Genomic DNA, 23185 nt, shown 5'->3' with positions numbered 1-23185 from the left:
CAGGGCTAGACATTCCAGAGCCCCCCTTCCTGGGAAACTTCCGGCCGGGCAGGGTGTGAAGTGACCTCACCCATTGTTGAATGAGGCTGGTGGAGGCCAGTGGAAGTCCAGGATACTGCAGCCAGGCACCAGGATCCAAAGCGATGGGCCAGGGCTGCCCAATACACAGAGTGCCTGCTTGGGGCTGACTGTGGGCATCCCTTCTGGGTCTGTGGAGAGAGGAGGCTGTGCAATCCCAGCTCCGCTCCAGCCATAGGAACTTTGATACCTCTGGGCAGATTGCTTGTAGCATGGTTGAGAAAGGGCATGAAAGGGACATGCAGAAGTGCCGTGCTAAGATCAAGGAGCTGAGGCAGCCATACCAGAGGGCAAGGGAGGCCAACCGTTGGTCTGGTGTGGTGCCAAAGACATGCCCCCCTGCACATCATCTTTGGCAGTGACCCCCCCTCCATCCCCAAGAGTGATACAATAGATGAAAAATTAAAAATGGATACCCAGGAGAGGAAACGGATCGGAGCATATTATAGAGGGGCAGGAGCATATGATAAAGCTGATGGAGGACATAAACGGAGATGCTGAAATACCTGATTGTGCTGTAGTTAGAACACATGCGTGCTTGACCTACCCTGCAGCCCATACAGAATTGTGTTCCATGCCCACCCCAAATTCCACACACACATTCCATGCAAGTTCGCAGCCTGTAGCAGTACCTCTTGCACTCTCCCCCTAGGGACAAGTTTCAGAATGTTGGGGACACTGGGGCATGGTCACTAGGTAACTCGAGGGGATGGAAGACCACGAGTGTTGATGAAGCCCCCTCGCACTAGGCCCAGGTGTCCTTGGCCCCCCCTCCCGCCTGGAGGCACTCGCAGCAGCTCTGCGTACTAGGCCCAAGTGTCCTTGGCCCCCCCGCCTGGAGGCACACACAGCAGTTATGTTGAGAATCTGCAACAATATGCTGCGGAGTCAGACTGCCTGAAACTAAGCAAGGCCACACAGGGGAGATATGGAAGAACAATGCTGAATAAAGCAGCTTTATGTATAGTCTAACAAATGATACAGAAAACCAGGGAACTAGCTGGGAACTGGATTGGCTGGCTATATGGATACTTGGGGCAGCTTGCTATTGGATAAGTATGCTGGGAAAAAGGATGTATAAAAGCCTGTGTAACTTCCTGCTCTGGGTACAGGATTTGAGATTCAAATCTCCCTGTACCTTTTTGAAGCTTCAAATAAACTTTTCTGCTTCTCCACCCCGTTGTGATTATTGGGTGTAGCACACCGGGTAACGAACCAACTCAAGCTGTTGTTCAGCCTCTCGGCACTGGGTGCCGGCAACAGCTTTTGGCGTCCCTGGGTGGGCTCGAGGCTGCCATTTAGCCTTGCCCGGACCCCTCCTGGAGGTCGAGGATTGCGGCGAGAACCGACGCCCAGCGCGCACCGGTGAGTTCATCGGGGGTCTCGGAGGAGACGCGATTTGATCGACCCCGGAGGGCACAACGGTGCAACGCACTCATATAGTGGAGAAGCAGTTGTGGACCGCGGTGAAGAACTGGTCCCTTAGACATGGGGGAGGAGCAGCTGCAGGCCACGGTGAAGAACCGGTCCCTTGGATAAGGTAGGAACCTTTTGAAATCCGGATTGTATGCTCTGTTGGAACCTGGGGACGCCCAGAGTTACCCTGTAGGTATGGGACAGGGACAGAGCTCAGGGGTTAGGGCACGGTGTACGCCCCTAGAGTGCATTCTAGCAAACTGGAAGGTATTTGGTGCGGATCCAATGACTAAGAGCCAATTAAAACGATTCTGTACAGTTGACTGGCCTCAATATCAACTAGAGGACCAGGAGTGGTGGCCACCAGGAGGGTCAATTAATTACAACACGATCCTCCAATTAGTTTTGTTTTGTCAGTGAATGGGTAAATGGAATGAACATATGTATGTGGATTTGTTTCTGACTTTATGTACTAGACCAGATATTTTACAGCACTGTAATTTGACTCCGACTGGTTCGGTAGTAGCTAATGTTAGTCCCCAGACCCCCACCCTCACTGTAATGGCAGAGCCGGTGTCCCCTTTGGCCCCCACACCCCCACCTTATAAGGGTAGGATGCCTCAGGTTACAGAGATTGCCCCCTTGGTGGGACTCTATCCTTTGCTTACAGAGACTGTTGTGGCTTGCCCAGGGTGTTGTACCAATAAATTAAAAACCAGCAGGATCTTATTAAAGGGAAAAAGGCAAAATACCACATTTATTGTGAATACAGAAAGAATCATAGTAAGCAGTTAGTTACAGCTGTAACATTCCATTCAATCTCATCTTTATTCACTCATTCATTCATACAAACACACACACACACACACAGGTTCTGCAAGGTTGTTATCATAGTAAGCAGTTAGTTATAGCTATAACATTCCATTCAATCTCATATTTATTCACACATTCACACACACACACACACACACAGAGGTTCTGCAAGGTTGTCATCATAGTTACCAGCCTTAGAGTTGCTCATGCCAAGCCACTGGCCAGGTGGCCTGGACATGAGGAGGGAGCAGGGCCTTGTCAGATGCTCATCTGATGCTCCTGGAAGTTGGTTTGCAGAATCAGACCCCAAAGTTCTCACTTTTTAAGAGTCTATTTTTATAGGAATTTCTTCCTATGCCAGTCTATGGGAATTGCTTCATCATGCTGTTGCTGAATCAATCAGCAGATAGCACATTCCTGACGGCTCCAAGAAGTTATCTTGTTCTTTGGTTCTCCCATTCTTGAGGCTGTTGGGTGGATTCCAGTCTGCCCTCCGGGGGTCCTCTGGTTATTTCCACTTGACGCCTTCTTCAGCCGATGGACACTGGATTCTTAGGCTGGCACCTCCCTGATCATTCAGTTGTTATCCACACCAAGCATCCGTCCACATACATCCTCTATCTCTATTTTAATCACAATTGTTAATATAACAAAAGGGCGGGGAGTCTCTGGGTGCTGTTTCTGTTGTTAGAGTATTGCTTTGAGTCTCTGTGAATTGCTTTGAGAACAGATTCTGTCTTAGAATGTACTAACACAATTAGCAGCTTGCAAGTTTCACACATAGAGGGAGAGAAACAGTACCAAAACCCAAGAGACCTCTTAATTAGTAATACCCTGGAATTTAAACTATGGGGAATCAAACTCATTTGTGATTTTAATACAGAACTTCTTTAATATGATCCAACAAGGGGCAGACGGACGTCAGGCTACCACTATGCAAGTTTACACCCATGTGCCATTCAATCCAATAGACCTAGCAGCTTTTAAAACACAGGCTGGGGAATTCTCAACGAACCCAAGCAGGTTTATTTCAGTCTTTGAGGGGTGCCTCAGTAGTCACAAGCCGGATTGAGACGACTATAATATCCTCCTAAGAACTCTGTTGTCTGAGGTAAAGGAATCAGGTTACAGCTAAGGCAAGGGGAGCGTCAGCTTTCAAGCAAAAGAAAGGAAGCTATCTGTCAAGTTCCTCTCCAAGTAATTGTAAGCGGCTCAGGGCATTTCTGGGTATGGCAGGCTTTAGCAGGATATGGATCCCAGAGTTTGGACTGTGGGCTAAACCCCTGTACGACTGTGTAAAAGGAGCAGATCATAACCCCTTCTATTGGACCCCAGAGGCTGATAGGGCATTTAAAATCCTGAAAAGAAAATTGATGGAAGCCCCAGCTCTGGACCTGCCGGATCTCTCTAAGCCGTTTCAGTTGTATGTACATGAACGAAGGGGAGTGGCCCTAGGAGTGCTCACACAGCTGTTAGGAGCATGGAGACATCCCATGGCTTATTTTTCTAAGCAACTGGATCAGGTTGCAAAGGGTTGGCCGGCATGTTTATGGGCGGTCGCAGCTACTGCCCTCGTGCTTGAGGAAGCCGAGAAGCTAACATTGGGAGGGGTTATGCAAATCTATACTCCCCATATGGTCCGAGACTTATTGGATGCAAAGGGAGGGCTCTGGCTCACCCAGACTCGGATTGCTCGGTACCAGGCTAAGCTGTTAGAGAACTCTGAAGTCACCTTACAGCCTTGGCCCTCCCTTAACCCAGCCACTCTCTTGCCAGAAACAGAGGAACAGAAACATGACTGTTTAGAGATCATAGATGCCCAGTACTCCAGCCGTCCGGATTTAAAGGATGTACCCCTCCCAAATGCAGATTATGAGTGGTACACTGATGGTAGCAGTACTGTAATAGATGGGCAAAGGAGGGCGGGTTATGCTGTTGTGACCCTCCATGACACTGTGGAAGCTGAAGGTTTGCCTGCTGGGACCTCTGCCCAGCTTGCCGAACTAATAGCCCTGACCTATGCACTTGAACTGTCAAAAGGAAAGCGGGTCAACATTTTTACTGATTCAAAGTATGCTTTTGGTGTGCTGCATGCTCATGCTGGCCTATGGAAGCAAAGGGGAATGCTGACAGCCCAAGGCTCGCCAGTCAAGTACGGGCCCCAAATCCTCCGGCTCCTAGAAGCCGTACAACTTCCCTCGGAAGTGACAGTGGTACACTGTAAAGCCCATCAAAGGGAGGATCAAGATGTGGCCAGAGGTAACGCCCAGGCAGATAGAGAGGCTAAGCATGCTGCCACCCTGCCATCCCCTCAGACTGAGAACGCCCATATGCATGCCCTTATCCCATCAGTAGGGGAGCTTCCAACCCCTCAATACTCTGGGGAGGAGAGACAGCTAACTGACAGACTCTGTCTCCGGGAAAAGGAGGGATGGCTCCATTCCCCGGAAGGGAAGGTCCTCTTACTAAAAGGCCTAATCCAGCCAGTGCTGCAGAAACTACATCAAACCACTCACGCTGGCAGGGAAGCACTTATCCAACTAATGGGAAAATACTTTATCACTTCCGGACTCCGACCCCTGGCTGCCCAGGTACAAGCGGACTGCTTAGTCTGCCAAAAGAATAACCCCCGACCGGGACATCCTGTGCCACCAGCTGCCCTAGAACCCACTCCGGGCCCCGGACAAGTGTGGCAAATAGACTTTACTGAGTTTCCCCGGACCCAAGGGTTCAAATATCTCCTTGTTATAGTGGATCGGTTCAGCGGATGGCCAGAAGTCTTCCCATGCCGTAACTGCACTGCCAGAACAGTGGCCCTCAAGTTTGTTAAGGAGATCATTCCTCGCTTTGGACTCCCCCTGTGGATAGAATCTGACAACGGGACACACTTCACGTCAAAAATCATTCAAAGCATCTCACATGCCTTACAGATCCCCTGGAAACTCCATACGCCCTGGAGACCGCAAGCCAGTGGTGTAGTGGAGCGTACCAATCAGACCCTTAAACAGCATCTCTCAAAAGTGTGCCAAGAAGCCTCACTGCAATGGCCTGATTCTTTGCCCCTCGTCCTACTCCGTATCTGCGTTCTCCCAAAGGGTAGATTAGGGCTCAGTCCCTTTGAAATTATGTTTGGAAGGGCATGGCCTATGAATGGCACCCCGGTTCTGTCAGGGGAATGGGAGCTGGGTAATGTTTTTTTGTTACAGTATATGTGTTCCCTGTCTGCTGTTCTCTTGTCTCTTCACAGGTATACCAAGGATTCCCAGCCTCTCCCCTTGGACACTCCCTTCCACTCCTTACAGCCTGGTGACTCTGTGCTTGTTCGCACCTGGAAAGACGAGCCCCTCCAGGAAAAGTGGAAAGGACCCTATACTGTCCTGCTGGTCTCCCATACAGCGGCAAAGATCGAGGGACACAAGAACTGGATCCATCACTCTCGTCTGAAGGCAGTACCCGCCCCCTCGTCAGCAGAACAGTGGACCGTCCAACCTGCTGACTCCTCATCTAGTGACAATCTCGGGCTAAAGCTACTGTTTAAAAGACACAAATAGCGGGCACCTTAATGCTAAAATGGGCCCACCCAGGTACAGGAGACCCTGGGTTGGGAAGACTTTGGTGATAATTAATTGGGTAACATTGTTATTCTCTGTATTGGTATTTCCAAACTGTGCATATCGGGAGCATAACTCCTTTGTTTCGCTTGCACACCATGTTGCTAATTTAACAAACCAGACTGATTGCTGGGTATGTGCTCCAATTCCACTGTCCCCCCAAAACGGGAATGCCCCTTGACATGCTGTCCTTGACCCTAGCAGAATTAGCTGCCACCAAAGAGCAGGAAAGAACGGACTCGCCATTCTGGAATAAGACCTCTTTACAGCAGGCCACCTATCAGGACCAGGAGTATTCAGTTGCAGTACTCACTGAGGGAGTGTTATGTTTTACCCGAAACCAATCTGATCACTATGGGTGTCCTGTGGGAAAAAGCTCCTGTGTTATTACACAGTGGGCTGATGGGTATTGGATAAAGACCAACAGGGGAGGGCAGCAGTGTGGGTGTAATGGTTCCTCCCCTTTTAGGGAAACTCTTACAAATAATCTTACCACAAAAAAGGGGTTTGGAAATGTAACTTGCCGTCCAGTTAACATTTCCAATGTAGCAAGCCAGTGGTGGGTTTGTAGTGGTCCCTATGGCGAGTGTAATTTGAACGGCACAATTAGAAACGCCCCCACTTGTACCCAATCAGGAGGATGGGATGCCCCCCTAGGGGCATATGAACTGTTTGGAAAAGCAGCCTTAAATATCCCAGGAATCCCCTTAAGAAACAGTCCTTACTGGGCCCTACAGGGTCACTATTTTGTATGTGGCTGAAAGGCTTACAAGGTGCTGCCAGCCAACTGGACAGGTAGCTGTTATATAGCTCATGGAGTTCCTCATCTTTCCATAACTGCCACACTGCCCAAAGGAAAGATTAAAAATGCCCGAGACACCTCTGTTAAGTCACGAGAAAAGACCCTGCGGCGACTGACTACGGCATTGGAGGGCAATATAAAGAATTCCCTCACAACCGAGAAGCTTGTAGGGTGCTCTGTACTGGGAATAGCGCCACTGGTTTCCGGACCAGCCATGGCATGCATAGGCCGCTATACTATAAGACTGCAGATGGTATTTGAGAAGGTGGCCTTAGAGTTAGAGGACTCGGTTAGTGATTTAGGGTCGGCAGTAAAAGCATTAAATAAAGAGGTACAGCAGCTCAGGACGTTTTCCCTCCAAAACAGGCTGGCTTTGGACTATCTCTTGGCATCCCAAGGAGGGGTTTGTGCCCTCGTCGGGCCCCGATGTTGTGTATATGTAAATGATAGCAGTTATGAGATCTATGAAAAGGTGGTGTAGGCTGAGGCCCATGCCCGAGCCGGAGCACAAGTTGTCTATACTGCCCCAGAGAACGACTGGTTGCAAACCTTGTTTTCAGGCTGGGGTTTGTCGTCTTGGCTCGGTGGTTTATTTAGCCTGCTATTGAAAATTCTCTTTCCTGTATTGCTTGTATTACTGGTATTATGCTGTGCGGTATCATGTGTTAGGGCCCTTTTGCAGAAGTTAATAAGTCATTCTCTTCAGGGCTATCACAAAGTGCTTATGCAAAGTCCTATTGTAAAGAAATAAGTAGCCCAAGTGAGAAAACTCAGAGCCAAGGTTGTTGAATGTTCTCAAAGGGGGGAGTTGTTGGGGACACTGGGGCATGGTCACTAGGTAACTCGAGGGGATGGAAGACCACGAGTGTCGATGAAGCCCCCTCGCACTAGGCCCAGGTGTCCTTGGCCCCCCCTCCCACCTGGAGGCACTCGCAGCAGCTCTGCGTACTAGGCCCAAGTGTCCTTGGCCCCCCCGCCTGGAGGCACACACAGCAGTTATGCTGAGAATCTGCAACAATATGCTGCGGAGTCAGACTGCCTGAAACTAAGCAAGGCCACACAGGGGAGATATGGAAGAACGATGCTGAATAAAGCAGCTTTATGTATAGTCTAACAAATGATACAGAAAACCAGGGAACTAGCTGGGAACTGGATTGGCTGGCTATATGGATACTTGGGGCAGCTTGCTATTGGATAAGTATGCTGGGAAAAAGGATGTATAAAAGCCTGTGTAACTTCCTGCTCTGGGTATAGGATTTGAGATTCAAATCTCCCTGTACCTTTTTGAAGCTTCAAATAAACTTTTCTGCTTCTCCACCCCGTTGTGATTATTGGGTGTAGCACACCGGGTAACGAACCAACTCAAGCTGTTGTTCAGCCTCTCGGCACTGGGTGCCGGCAACAAGAATGAAAGCTGGACTTACACACAGCCATGAGAGCCTGAATTCAGAGCGAGTGCTCCACAGTGTCATGGCCGTAGCAGGAGGTGGAAATCTGTGTATTTCTTTTTAATAAAGATGTCTTAGAAATAAAGTGTATCTTTATTTATGTCCTACACATGGTGGTTGCTGCTGGAATTAATACACCCTGGCAATCGGCACATTTCCAGACTACAGTTAATGCTGAGCAATCATTACACGGGTCATTCAATGCGCCAAGTAAACAATGTCTGAATGAATACGTTACAGAAACATTACTGGTGGTCATTGTCAAAATGCTGCTTTAGAGCCTCCCTGATACAAAAAGCCTCCTCCGCTCCGCCCCCGTTGAGGCCCTCTAATGGCCCTGCTATTTGGCTGTCATGCACCTTCCTTGACTATCCCGTGTTGATGGCCATGTAATGACCCCAATGATCCACCAGCTCCTGCAGTACCCTTTCTGTTGATGTAATCCATTGCAATATGGTCTGGGGTCAAAATTGGGATATGCATGCCATCTATCACCCTGCTGCAGTTAGGGAATCCCATTTCTGCAAAGTCATTCAGCATTTCCCACACATTGCCTAGAGTCACAGTCCTCTGTAGCAGGAGGTGATTAATGGCTCTGCACATTTGCATCACCGTAACCCCCAAGGGGGACTGCCCAAATCCAAACTGATTCGCGACTGACCGGTAGCAGTCCGGAGTTGCCAGTTTTCACATAGTGATTGCTACTCGCTTTTCCACAGTAAGAACAGTTCTTGTCCTGGTGTCCTGGTGTAGCCAGACAGCCAGCCCCCCCCTCTCAGACCAGCATTGCTGGAAACACACGGGAGCCAAAACACCAGGGCACTCCAGCACAGCCTTTGAAGCTGAGAGAAGCACAGGTGTGCTGCTACAATGTGCCTCTGGGAACGTATACAACGATTGGGCTCACAGCAGGCAGAGGCGCTGTGACAGACATGGCTCTTAGCCCCTACTAAAACAGCATGATGCACACACACCAACATCCTAGGTGGGAAAATATTTACCCTGATAAAAGAAGTGTCCAGTAGTCGAAACTTATTGTTTCTCCCTTGCAAGTGTGAACTACTCTTGCGAGAGCTGGCGTCACCCCGACAGACCAGCCCCAATTTGGCATAAGAAAGGAGAAAGAGAATAAAGGAGTACAGAGGTATAAGTAGGGGACCTACAGCACCATGATTTTTGAGTGCTTTTCACTATCTATCTGCTGGTCAGATAAGTGACAGCCTCCCAAGGCTTCTGCAGCTAAGAGGGTCCCTGAGCCTTGTCCCTTATTCGTCTTTCTGCGGAATTGAGTGACCGATCCTGGCTTGGCACCGCTGGAATCGAGAGATGCAAGGAGGGTAAGAAGCACCCACACCTGATCTCCTATCTTTAGTGTACACATATTTTGAAATAGAGCTCTATACTTTGTTTTCTTTCTTTGGGATTGTAGCTTCAGTTTTGTAACTTGTTTGTGTGTGTAACATCTCTACATTTAAATAAGTAGGCACTAGCAATTTTGTAACCACATGATTAGAATCTAGTTTAATAAATTTTGGTAACCATTTGTGCATAAGCCTGACTTGTTTCTCTGGTTTACTGTGAAGCAGCCAACACAATTAAAGAACCTCAGCTGTTTTGGCTATAAAGCCTGGCCATTAGATGAGAGTACTAAGAGCCTAGCGTTGAGTTGTGCCGCCTCCACGGGGCAAACTCTTGGGGCACCTGTCAGTCAATCCTGACTGCCCGCTGCGAAGGAGCTCTGAGCTCTAGCAGTTAAAGTCACGGGTGTGGAGAGGCTCTTAGTGCTGCCATTGGGGCACCTGTCAGTCAGTGTTGACTGCCCGCTGCGAAGGAGCTCTGAGCTCTAGCAGTTAAAGTCACGGGTGGTTAGGACCTTGGGGCATCCGTCAGCCTAGCCCGGGCTGCCCGCCGCAAAGGGACAGTGCGTCCTAGCGGTTAAAGTCACGGATGGTATAAAACGGGCATAGCTGGCACCTCACCAAACATCCCTGGCCATCGGCTAACAGATTTGGTGTCACGAACAGGATTGTGATATAGGCTGCACTACAGTAACACAATGAAACCAGTCATGATAAACACCACAGAATTCCCTGAGCTAGAGAAAAGTTTGACCCAAGAGGGATGGGGAAATCCTCTGTGGAGCAAAGAACTGCTGGAGAAATATTGGGGAAAACCAGCAGAGATCTGGCAGCATTTCTGTAACTGGAGAACTGCCTGCAAGATGAAGAAAGGGAAAGGAAAAGGTGCTTGTATATGGCTGCTTACTAACATTTGGCAAGCTGCCTCTAAGGATTATCATAGTCTGGCAATAGAATTTAATAGGCTACAACAGGAAAGGGACACACTGCGCAAGGAATGCCAGAATTTAGATACCAGAGTAAGAACACTGAATAGGGATATGGAACATCTTCAGAAAAGATTACTTCCCTTAATTGAGAAAGAAGGGATAGAACGAAGGGAAAAGCTGGAGACTAAAACACGCAGAATCAACCGGGCTAAAGTTGAGACTGCTCTCTGGCTAGACCCTGAGGAATGGGATGGAGATATTTGGGATTCAGCAGATGAGTCCCCCTCCTCTGAGGAGGAAGGTCCCTCTGTAAAATTAAGAGCAGCTATCACACAGCACAAATCAGAAGAACATGAGGGAAATTTGAGTGGGGCAGAGCAGGATGAAGAAGGGGATGACAATGATCCATCCACCTCTTCAAAAACAAAGAGGGGAGGTAAAAAGGGAAAAGGGAATAAAGCTCCAACACACTTTACCAAAATTACCACCCGCCAATATACTCCCATGGAGTTAAAAACAATCCAGGGAGATTTTGCTGAAAAGCCTGAGGAAGGTATAATAGAGTGGCTGGTCCGCCTCTGGGACACTGGGGGTGGATATATACGCCTGACAGCCCAAGAAACTGAGCGCCTTAACTTAGGTGCAGGAATATTCCTGGAACATTCAGAGGGGAACACCCCTAAAACACTTTGGTCTCTGGCTTGTCGATGGGCAAGAGGAATTTACCCAGCAGACCGAGATGAACCCACAGTAATGCACTGGACCAACATAGATAAACCCTGGCTAGCAGTATTAGATGTAAAGGACATGTTCTTCATGGTCCCTTTGCAACCAGCTGACCAGGAAAGATTTGCTTTTACTTGGAGAGGTGTACAATACACTTTTACCCGAATGCCACAAGGGTTTAAACACTCACCCACTATTTGCCATGGGGTACTGGCAAAGGTCCTAGATGACCTTATACTGCCACCCAATGTACAAACTGTGCAATACATTGATGACATCTTAATAGGTGGGAAAACCTCAGAAGAGGTACAGGAGGCTATGAATCAAATCAAAGGAGCACTAGAAGCCCTTAATTTAGAGTTACCAGCTGAGAAATGCCAAGGTCCCTCCCAAGAGATAAAATTCTTAGGTACTGTATGGATGGGAGGTAGGAGGTCTGTGCCTAATGACACTGTGCAAGAGCTAAATCAGGCACCCTCCCCTGAAAGTAAAGATCAATTGAGACAGATTTTGGGAACCCTGGGGTTTTGAAGAAAACATGTACCTGGCTTTGCCATTATAGCCAGACCATTGTACAATTTGTTAAAGAAAAGTGCTGCCTGGGAATGGGCTCCTGCCCATGAGGAAGCCCTCAGGCAACTGATAGGGGAGATACACACCTATCAGGCTCTGGGTCCCATACATCCTGAAGCCCCATTCCATTTGTACCTAACTGTGGGAGCCACTGGAATGTCTTATGCTCTCTGGCAAGAAAGTGACACTGCTCCCAGACGACCAATTCAGTTTGGTTCCAAGTCATGGCAAGGGTCACAGGCTAACTCCACGCCTTATGAGAAGGTGCTTCTGGCAGCTTACACAGCCTTGAGAGAAACTGAGGAATTAACTCAGGATAAGGACATCACAATTCACACTCCTCTTCCAATCATTAAACCCATATTGGAAGGGAAAGAGTTACCACCTGGTGTAGCACAAAAAATGACTATCCAAAGATGGGCACTTTACAGACACCACAGGGTAGGTAGTGCAGACACTGAACAAAACCCCACTATGATTCAGGAATCCCTATGGAAAGTAGGAATGCCTGATGAATACCGCCTACCTCCACAGCAGTCTCCCATTAAGGATGCTGCCCCATTTGATCCTTCTAAGCCTGAGGGAGTATGGTTCACTGATGGCAGTGCCAGGCTGGTTAAAGGAAAATGGAAGGGAAAAGCTGCAGCAGTGCCTGCAGACACCTCTGCAGCACCCCTAACTGCTGAAATTGATGGGTCAGCACAACTTGCAGAATTGGCTGCAATTAAACTGGCCTGTGAAGCAGGAGCCACCGCAGTATATACGGACTCCTATGCGGTATGGGCAGGTGCCACTCAGTGGATCACTAACTGGAAAAATAACCACTGGGAAATAGGAGGTAAACCAGTATGGGGACTGGAATACTGGAAGTGGTTATATCAGCATGCCCTGCAACAACCCCTGTCTGTAGGACATGTCTCAGCTCATCAGAGGAATAATACCCCAGCTGCACAGTTAAACAATTTAGCCGATGCAGCTGCCCAGCTCTTTACCACACAAGTAGAATGGGAACGCTTATATTCATGGTTACATGATAATTTAGGACACACAGGAGGTGATGAGTTAGTTCGGCAAGCACATATCAGGGGGTGGCCTATCACCCACAGACAGGCTAGAGACCTGGTTCAAGCCTGCGCTATTTGTGCTGAGACTAGAAAACATATAGCAGAAGGACAAAGGTTTGCCAGGCTAAGAGATGGGAAAACACTATGGGCAACCTGGCAGGTCGACTATGTCGGACCACTGCCCACTACAAGGCAGAGGTGGAAATACATCTCGACTGGGGTAGAAATTGTTTCAGGGATTGGTTTTGCATATCCAACCCGATTGGCAACAGGGTTGTCCACAATTATGGGACTAAACCGCTTAACAGCAATTGTCCCAATGCCTCAAGAAATCCAATCAGATAATGGTTCGCATTTTAAGAATAAACTTGTAAGGGAATGGACCCTTAACCATGGAGTCCAATGGACCTTCCACCTTCCATATCGACCTCAATCTAATGGCATGGTCGAGCGCTGGAATGGGTTGCTAAAGAATCACTTGAAGCCTACTGATGGCACATGGGAAGACAGACTGGACGAAATGGTGCAGAGATTAAACAACAGACAGACTCCTACAGGAAGTCCAATCAGCAGGGGATTCTTCCCTACAGGGAAAGCTATCTCCCCTGCCAGAACACCACTGCACAGTTCCAAGTATGCTCCCGGAGACACTGTTGTGATTAAACACCCAGCCCTGGGAACCCTTACCTGCGTTTTGCACGCCTATAAAGAGAAAGGTGTATGGAGTGCCTTAAATGCTGATAAAAGGCTAATAACCATTACAGAGGCTTGGATCGCATCCAAGACCGGCTGACCATGTGATTTATTGCAGGAATGGTCCCATGGTTCCGAGCAACCTGCCAGCTAACCTGTCAGCAAAATGGACCATGCAGCAGACCTGTTTGATCACTAGAGACTACTATGGACTGTTGATATATTTGCCATTACTTATAATAGCAGGTGTAATTTTTGCTTTTGGTTTTAAAATAAGTTTTTTAGCTAGACCACGACCCACCAGAGATATGTTCCTGCAAGCCCTCATGATCCTTCTGTTGGCTCCAGTCACCTTGGCAATACCAGAACATCCTCTTCGGGGAGCAATCCAAACCATCGCCTCAGCTGCTGGTGCTACAAATTGCTGGATGTGCACCTTGCTAGATTCAACCAATGGACTGGGAATTGAATTTGTACCACTCAGCCTAAATGATTGGTGGAACAAAAGCGACATCTTTCAGTGGGGACCAACATGGTACACCAACAACCCTCACATTGACTCGGGGGAGGTGGGACAATGGCATCGCACTGTTTGGGGACGGCCTGTGAAATATGTAACGGGATCATCTAAAGAAGTTTATGTAAATCATTCAGGGCAAATAGAGCAAGATGTGGTTGCTATTAAAGGTGCAGTTAAAATTTTACATGCAGTGGCTGAGAATGGACAAACCTCATGGATGCAATGGTTAGCTCAACACTTGGGATTTTCCCTCTCCCCGTTTTTACATTCGGTTGTAAATACTGTTTTAACCATTTTAATTATTGTAATTGTTTTTTGTGTAACTTTATGTATTATGAAGCGTTTGATTCAAACTGCTCTTTCCTCCACACAAATCAGATACCTAGAGCTAAAAAGGGATCCTAACCAATTCCGCGAACCCTCATCCTCTAATTTGGTTGTTGGGTATTTCTAGATTTCCCCAAGGAGGGCAAGAGGTGCTGGCATCACCGCCACCTTGCAATCTGGGATGTAGTGTGGTGCATCAGGGGGTGGAATGTAGCCAGACAGCCAGCCCCCCCCTCTCAGACCAGCATTGCTGGAAACACACGGGAGCCAAAACACCAGGGCACTCCAGCACAGCCTTTGAAGCTGAGAGAAGCACAGGTGTGCTGCTACAATGTGCCTCTGGGAACGTATACAACGATTGGGCTCACAGCAGGCAGAGGCGCTGTGACAAACATGGCTCTTAGCCCCTACTAAAACAGCATGATGCACACACACCAACATCCTAGGTGGGAAAATATTTACCCTGATAAAAGAAGTGTCCAGTAGTCGAAACTTATTGTTTCTCCCTTGCAAGTGTGAACTACTCTTGCGAGAGCTGGCGTCACCCCGACAGACCAGCCCCAATTTGGCACAGAAAGGAGAAAGAGAATAAAGGAGTACAGAGGTATAAGTAGGGGACCTACAGCACCATGATTTTTGAGTGCTTTTCACTATCTATCTGCTGGTCAGATAAGTGACAGCCTCCCAAGGCTTCTGCAGCTAAGAGGGTCCCTGAGCCTTGTCCCTTATTCGTCTTTCTGCGGAATTGAATGACCGATCCTGGCTTGGCACCGCTGGAATCGAGAGATGCAAGGAGGGTAAGAAGCACCCACACCTGATCTCCTATCTTTAGTGTACACATATTTTGAAATAGAGCTCTATACTTTGTTTTCTTTCTTTGGGATTGTAGCTTCAGTTTTGTAACTTGTTTGTGTGTGTAACATCTCTACATTTAAATAAGTAGGCACTAGCAATTTTGTAACCACATGATTAGAATCTAGTTTAATAAATTTTGGTAACCATTTGTGCATAAGCCTGACTTGTTTCTCTGGTTTACTGTGAAGCAGCCAACACAATTAAAGAACCTCAGCTGTTTTGGCTATAAAGCCTGGCCATTAGATGAGAGTACTAAGAGCCTAGCGTTGAGTTGTGCCGCCTCCACGGGGCAAACTCTTGGGGCACCTGTCAGTCAATCCTGACTGCCCGCTGCGAAGGAGCTCTGAGCTCTAGCAGTTAAAGTCACGGGTGTGGAGAGGCTCTTAGTGCTGCCATTGGGGCACCTGTCAGTCAGTGTTGACTGCCCGCTGCGAAGGAGCTCTGAGCTCTAGCAGTTAAAGTCACGGGTGGTTAGGACCTTGGGGCATCCGTCAGCCTAGCCCGGGCTGCCCGCCGCGAAGGGACAGTGCGTCCTAGCGGTTAAAGTCACGGATGGTATAAACGGGCATAGCTGGCACCTCACCAAACATCCCTGGCCATCGGCTAACACCTGGCACCACAGGGCAGGGGCAAGCTCCGCACACAGTTCCAGGAAGGCGGCTTTGCACATCTGAAAGTTCTGCAGCCACCACTCATCATCCCATAACTGCAAAATGATGCAATCCCACCACTCTGTGCTTGTTTCCTAAGCCTAGTTGCAACGGTCCACCATGCACAGCTGCTCTATGAATGCCAACATCAATCTGGAATTGTTTCTTTCCATGGCACACAGCAGAGCAGTCACTATGGATTCCTCTTCAGATTCGCAGCTCATGAAATACTGCAGGATCAGCCACTTTGTGTTCATAACACTCAAGACAAAACTGGGGCTCTGTCTTGTCACCTCGCAGTTGGGTGGCAGCCACTTCAGCCCCTCCTCGGGGTTCTCTGTCTCTTCCGACAGCAGGGTGCTGCTCCAGGATCCTGTAAAAGGCTCAGCTCCCTAGAATAGATTTCTTCTCCCCCAGCACCAACTGAGCTCCAGGGCTTTCCTATTATATTTCCTGTTTTGCCCTAGTACTTCTTGTGAGGTGGTAGGACAGGATTCAGCTCTGCCCCACAGGGAGAGTATAGTGGTTCCTTCACCCCAGTTCAGAGGGAGCCCACTCTGCCTCACTACAGGGACCATCTATCACAAAAGCAGGCTTGTTTAGGTGGCAACATAGACCGGAGTACCCACGGGGACTGTCTGTGACTCCATGTTCAGGCTGTGATAGTGTCTGAGGAGTTCACACTTGATACTTGGTAGGGAAATATAAATATAGAACACACACCCAGCTTGGGGTTTGTGCCCTGGTTTGTAACTGTTTGCCCTGAGGCTGTTACGCACGTTTGTGAGCTTCTCCAGACATAGGGAATTGAACCTGAGTCTCCCACATCACAGGTAAGTGCTCTAAACATGGGGCTAAAAGTTATAAGGTGGGTGACATCACCAACCTCCCCCTCCCCTCCCACACACACATTTTGTGTGCAGCGAGGCAGGTGCTTAGCTCATTCCTGCAAGAAACGTCTTAGGTGTCTGAGCCACCTGACGTCATTCAGTGCGTTCCCATGTGTGGATTACTAAACAGAGAAGACACCCCACTGCAGCTCAGATTTAGGTACCTAGCTGTAGAGAGGAGCAGGGATTAGGACATCCCTCTCCCCTGTCACCCTCTCCCATTGGCTAGCTTAGATGGCTCCCAACGTAGTGAGCTGGCTTTTGTGAATCACATTGTAAAGTGCCTATGTTGCCCATGTGTTGTATAGGGAGTTTTGGCACCTCACTCAGCTTTGCAGGTCACAGGGCTGTTCCTGTGATTTTCTAGCTACCTAAAAATTAGATCCTGTTATGCTCAGCATTGCAATGCCTAAGTACCTTCATGGATTGCACCCTACGTAACCAGTCACCTCTCCGCAGAACACAGCTGAGCAATTCCTGATTGACATGGGTATGTTCAGGACAAGAGCCAGAGCTGGATAGTGACACATCACAGTAAAACCCAAACTCTCCTCCTAGAGGCACGATGTTCCCTGTGGGTATGGGAGGACACAACCAAGTCAGGAAGCAAACCCCAGGACCCTGCCCCCAACAATGGCAGAGGGGACATTAAAGTGGAACAAAGAAGAAGAATTGTTTGTAATGTTTTATTTACAGTATGTAACAAAGTTGGGAAGTAAAAGGAGCTAAGAATGAGTTTTAATAACCACAGTGTAGGGACAGGAGAGCCACAGCGACTGAGAAGAGTTTTCTTAATGGCACTGTATGTGCTGTTTATATTTACAAATAAAAAATGGGATGGGAGTCCTCCATGGTCATAGAGGCTGGGAAAACTGCAGCTAGAGAAGCCTATTTTTCTTTTCATTCTCACAGGGCTATTCCCCTCCTCTCGGTGAGGCCGACTAAGGTAGGATCCCCCAAGTCCTCCTGACCCATATTGGACGGTGATAAACAGGCTGCACAAACCTTGGGGTAATGAGATCTATCGAGACAGAGTAGCCACTCGCTGCTCTCTATGGTTTGACAGTCCAGAGACACCATGGAGCCTACAGGGTCATAGAGATGGCACGGTAAAAGCAGGAGTCTTTCAGAGTCACAGAGACTAGGGAGACTGAGGCTAGAGAGGCTGATTTCAGGGTCCCCAGGCGGATTTCCCCCCCTCCCCCATGTCTCAGGGACACACTCAGAGCTGGGATCCCCACCCCACCCGGAGCCAGGGGCGGATTCTCTCCTCAGTGACAGAGGCCAGCAGGAAAGTGAAGATCGGGGCCTCGTTACCAGCATCAAAAAATGTCACCTGCCCCTGATCACAGTCCAGACAAACACAGATCCTGCTGGGGACCCGGCTCAGGGGCAGGCGGATATCAGCGGAGGTGAGAGTCTGGAACTGACCCTGCCACTTCCACACAGCCCAGACGCCACCCTCAGGGTTACAGTTGATCCGTCCCTTCCTCCTCACAGACTCTCTGGCCACCCCTACAGCCCAGTATTGCCCATCCCCCACCTCCACCTCCCAGCAATGTCTCCCCGAGGTGACTCCCTCACACCCCAGCACACAGAGCTCAGTGTCAAATAGCTCAGTGTCAAATCTCTCAGGATTGTTGGGCAGATCCTGCCAAGTGTCCCCACGTCTCACACTTTTCTGATCCTCAGACAGGATGAGTTCAGGATGGGCCGTGTCTGGATCCAGGGTCACATTCACTAGGAGAGAGAAAGGATCAGAGCGTTAGAGGCAGAGCTCAGCCCTGGGGGAGGCTGGGACCATTTCTCACACTCCCCAGCACCCTGTTCTGGCTGGGACAGTCCTGGGGCCCAGGGAGCTGCCTCTGCTCCGGGGCACCTGAGACTGAGCAGAGGTGTCACTACAGTTCCTCATTCTGTTTAATGGGAGCACTTCATTAGTTTCTCATGTGTTTGCAGAGACTCAGCTCTTTGATTCCCCTGCTGGGGCTGCTCCATTCCCAGCAGCAGAGACACAGCAAGGAAGGTAACAGAAGTTTTTGGGGGGAGGGAGCGGAAGAGGGAGGTAAGAGCTTTAAACCCCAGAGGGAAGCTCCCTCTCCTAAATGCAGCCTCCACTCCCAGGCCAGGGAACAGAGAGGAAGGTGCAGCCAATGGAGAAGAGCCAATCAAGACCAGAGAGTAGGAGGTAGCAATGAGTGAAGTAGCCCCCATCCTTAGCCTAGAGAGAAGGGGCCAGCATCAGAGGGAGAGCATCTTCCCAATGCACGAAAGAGTGAGAAGCTCCAATGGGGGAGCCCAGCCCTGCCCACAGGAGAGGTTGTGGGCTGAAGAGTGATGAGGGAGACCCCCCTCTGCCAGGGTAAAGGAGAAGGATGTGTCAGCCCTCAGAGGAGAGAGCTCTGTCCTCATTCCTCTCAATTTAATATTAAAAGTCCTGTGAATGTCTATGAAAATGCCAGGGTCAGAGTTAAAGGTGTTTGGATGCTGCTCAATGAGAGTGTTTCTGTTCATCAGCGTGGGCATGGACTCAGAAACAAGGCTGATGTCGGGATTGTTTGTGTGACTTCAGCTTGGGATCTCCTCAGTATTTCATGTTTTCGCTTTTAGGGCTGTGTGCGTCATGGTCGGTGTTCATTTGGTTGGTAACTTTAGGTACAATTTCATAAAAGTGTTTTCATTGTAATTTTCTCATAATATAAAGATAATCTCCACCTGCAACCTCACCCTGTCTGTGTGCTCCTAGGGGTCCCCCTCTTTTTGTCTCCAGTTCAGACAGCAGAGTGTCTGGTGGGGGAAAGGAGATGAGATTTTCTGCTTTCATATTTATAACAGCAGCCCCACTCTTAACTGACTTAACTTGGTTTTAATTGACAGAGAAACTGACATAGAGGGACAGAGACGCACTCAAGTCTTTAATATAAACATAAACTCATCTGAAAACTTTTCCTCTTTCATTCAGGCATCTCACAGCAATGGAATCAGCAGCCGTTAGGTCTCACAACCACCCTAGGAGATACATTCTCCTCATCATCCCCTCCCTCGCTCCAGCCCCCAGCTGGTTTGTCTCATTCACCTATTGCATTTTGTCAGACCCTAGACCCAGATCCTGCAAAGACTTCAGCGTGAGTGTAACTTTACACACTTTGGTCCCTTTGACATTAATGGGATGGTAAGAATTTGCAGAGTCAGGGCTCTGAATTGTAATACCCTTGGGTCTATTTACTTAGCAGCTCTACAGAGCTCAGCACAATGGGGCCTTTGTCCCCCTTAAACTGAAATACAAACAACAATAAAATCATTTTATAAGTGTGGAAATTCAAGCTGGGAGAGGGTTGGCAAAATGGGCCAGATTCCCCCGGAATTGGCAAAGGAATAGAAGGCGGCAATTTGTGACTCCCCTAGTCGGTGGCTGCAGAGGCCCATGGCTAGGAAAGTCCTGAGGTCCAGCCACAGTAGAACCCCTGTTTCTGTGACCCCCCACAGGTTTTGCAAGTTTTGTAGCTGGGAGAGAAAAACCAGGGACCCAAAATTAGGCCATTTTGCTAAATGTGGGCCTCAATGTAGTGGTCTTTGGTAAGTCATGAATTAATTAGACACGTTCTGACACCTGCCCAGTTTCTCTATTTTCCACCTCTCATTCAATAGATATGTCATCTATTTATTGATCAATTGGCCAGAGCCCCATTCCTTCCCACAGTCTCAGAGGCACATCCCAATTTCCCCTCCTAGATCCCTTCTCAGTACCTTTGAATTTCCTCAGAGTCTCCATTAGAGCAATAGTTCTCTTGGAGACATTGCCAAGTCTCTTTTCCACTTCAGGAAAAATCTCCACTGGCTGCTGGAACTTCCCCTTCTCACACCTGGAGACAAATAATTTCACATTCTTCTATTTCATTTACTGACTCATTATTAGTTCTTGCTAGTGAGTCACTGCTCTAATGGGCCTGGAGTTAGAATTGCTCTACTTCTCTCAGCCTCAGAGCAGGTGCAGCACAGGCCATGGCTGTGCAATCTTCTCACTGAAGGTCCTATTAATATTCCTCACCTCTGGCCTGGAGAGACCAGCTCTGGGGATAAAAGACTAATTGAGTCTCCATGGGTAAACCACTCCATGGCCTCCATGCTCCGAAGGACAGGAGGTTCCCATGTTAAGTGTTGTAGGAATCTGTCCACTGGGAACTAGACGGAGACACCAACTCTCCCCTCCCCATCTTATGTCACACAGGTCTCCAAGCAGTCCTTAGGTGGCAAAGACTCTGGGTCACTGCTGACCTGGGCTGAAGGTTAACCAGTGCCCCAGCAGTGAAAGGCCCATATTCCATCCCTACAATCTGGAGGCAGCCAGTCCCCCAGGAATGTGAAACACTAGGAAACACTTTCGGTCAGTCTCTCACTAAATGGAGAGACTTCTATAAAATGGTGAGAACTTTAGGATTAAGTTAATTACAGAGATTTGTATCCAAAATGCGACTGTCAACACATTTTGCTGTAGAGGCTTGGGGAAATGCAGCTCTAACGTATCTCCAAACTCTTTCCCATCATTGAGAAGTGTGTGTGGGAGGGAGAGAAAGTCACCTACCTGCTCAAGAGGCTTCTGATGTCCTAGAGGAGAGAGAGAGGAAAAAACAAACAAACCAACAACAATCCCTCAGTCCCACCTGATACACACACTTGAGATTCCAGGGAAGGGATTTTGTAAATACAGGGAAAAGCGGCCCTGCCTTGGCCCCAGGGCCATGGTTTCACTGAGCTAATGGGGCTTTTCCATCTCTAATATCAATGTGTCCGTGTCTCTGCAAAGACCAATAGTCATTCATATTTCAGCAATGCACACACTGAGTTACACTGAGATCTCTGACTGCTGGACCCCAGTGCCCAGGATTCAGCAGCTGTCCTGTTCCTGTGTTGGCATCTGGGATGTTTCTAACATAGTTTCACCTGCAGGAATTCACTCACTGGCTCCTGATACTTCCCTTCTATATCATTGATGAGCTCACGGAGATGGGAAATTTTCTCGGATAGTTTACTGACATTTTCATTTTGTATCTTCACAATCTCCTTGTCCAGATTTTCCAGCTGCACCAGTTGCTTTTGTTCCTCCAGGAACTGCCACAATTCCTGAAATTCAGACACAATCTTCTGCCTCTCAGTTTGTGTTTGTTTCTGTATAAAAATGGGAAAAATTTGGTCAGGGACATGAAAGGAGCCTGGGGTCCTTTCGTGGAGTGCTGAGTGTGCAGGAGGGAGAACTTCTTTGACAATCCAAAGATTTCTGACATTTGACTCTACCCTATGGATACTAGGGAGAGGATTCTCTCACACCTTCCCCTTTGGCACCTATATCTCTTAAAGGGATGTTTCCATGTCTGTCATGGTCAGCATATTATGTTATTCATGGTCTCTGGGAATTCAGATCCAGAGCAGCAGGAAGCAGGACTCAGCACGACATTTACAGAGATACCAGGGGAGAAAAAAGAAAAACATTTTAACACTGCAAGAAATGACCAGACATTGTTATCCATGCAGAGCTGTCCACTTTCAGTTCACTTTGGGAGGATTTCTGTGAAAGCCACAAGGGCTAGAAATTAACTCATTAACTGCAATGGAAACTTAGGGCTTGTCTATACTTGAATCTAACCCAGCAATCCATGATCATGGAGAAAGTCACACGAAGCCACGTTCACCAAAGCCACAGAGGAATCTTCCTACAAACAGAGCTCCCACTACCAGTCTCTGCCTCTTTATCACAATGGGCACCTACGAGATACTCCCGGCTTTTCCCCTCTCCAGTCACTTTAAATCTCAGCAGCTTTTCTCTCTCTTCCCTCAGAGTCTTCAAATGGGCCTGGATTTTTTCCTGAAGAAACAGAATTGATTTGGAAGGTTTTATTTTGAGGATTGAGAGGGGTGTGGAGCTGGGTGTTTTTCCAGCCAAAACCCAAGGTGACTGTTGATCCTAATTGCTTTATGACATCAAGGCCACCAAGGAGATGAAACCTGATTAATGGAGACTGGGAGCGTGTCATATTCAGACTGGACCGCTTGGTAATAGTGACCATAATACAATTAAATTTAACATCCCTGTGGTGGGGAAAACACCACAGAGGCCCAACACTGTAGTATTTAATTTCAAAAAAAGGGAACACCACAAAAATGAGGTTAGTTAAACAGAAATTAAAAGGTACATGAAATCCCTGCAAGCTGTATGGAAACTTTTAAAAGACACCACTTAAATGTATACCCCAAATTGAAAAACATAGTAAGAGAACCAAAAAAGTGCCACCATGGCTAAATAACAAAGTAAAAGAAACCATGAGAGTCAAAAAGGCATCCTTTAAAAAGTGGAAGTTAAATCCTAGTAAGGACAATGGGAAGGAGCATAAACTCTGCTAAATTAAGTGTAAAAATATAATTAGGAAGGCCAAAAAA

The 23185-nt window shown here is 48.1% G+C and overlaps 1 protein-coding gene across 1 annotated transcript; it reads right to left on the bottom strand.

The window, feature by feature from the left end:
* Positions 1 to 17975: 17975 nt before the first annotated feature.
* Positions 17976 to 21906, bottom strand: LOC141998755 (E3 ubiquitin-protein ligase TRIM7-like). The gene is made up of 4 exons (XM_074971756.1): positions 21788 to 21906; positions 20501 to 20616; positions 19481 to 19540; positions 17976 to 18493 (listed from the first exon to the last, which is right to left on the bottom strand). Exons 1-4 carry the CDS (start codon positions 21793 to 21795, stop codon positions 17976 to 17978), a joined length of 702 nt encoding a protein of 233 aa, XP_074827857.1. The 5' UTR covers positions 21796 to 21906.
* Between the last annotated feature and the right edge of the window lie 1279 nt (positions 21907 to 23185).

This window comes from Natator depressus, chromosome 14 (genome assembly GCF_965152275.1).
Source record: "Natator depressus isolate rNatDep1 chromosome 14, rNatDep2.hap1, whole genome shotgun sequence".
Classification (NCBI taxonomy): domain Eukaryota; kingdom Metazoa; phylum Chordata; order Testudines; family Cheloniidae; genus Natator; species Natator depressus.
This window is presented reverse-complemented; position numbering and strand designations above follow the sequence as displayed.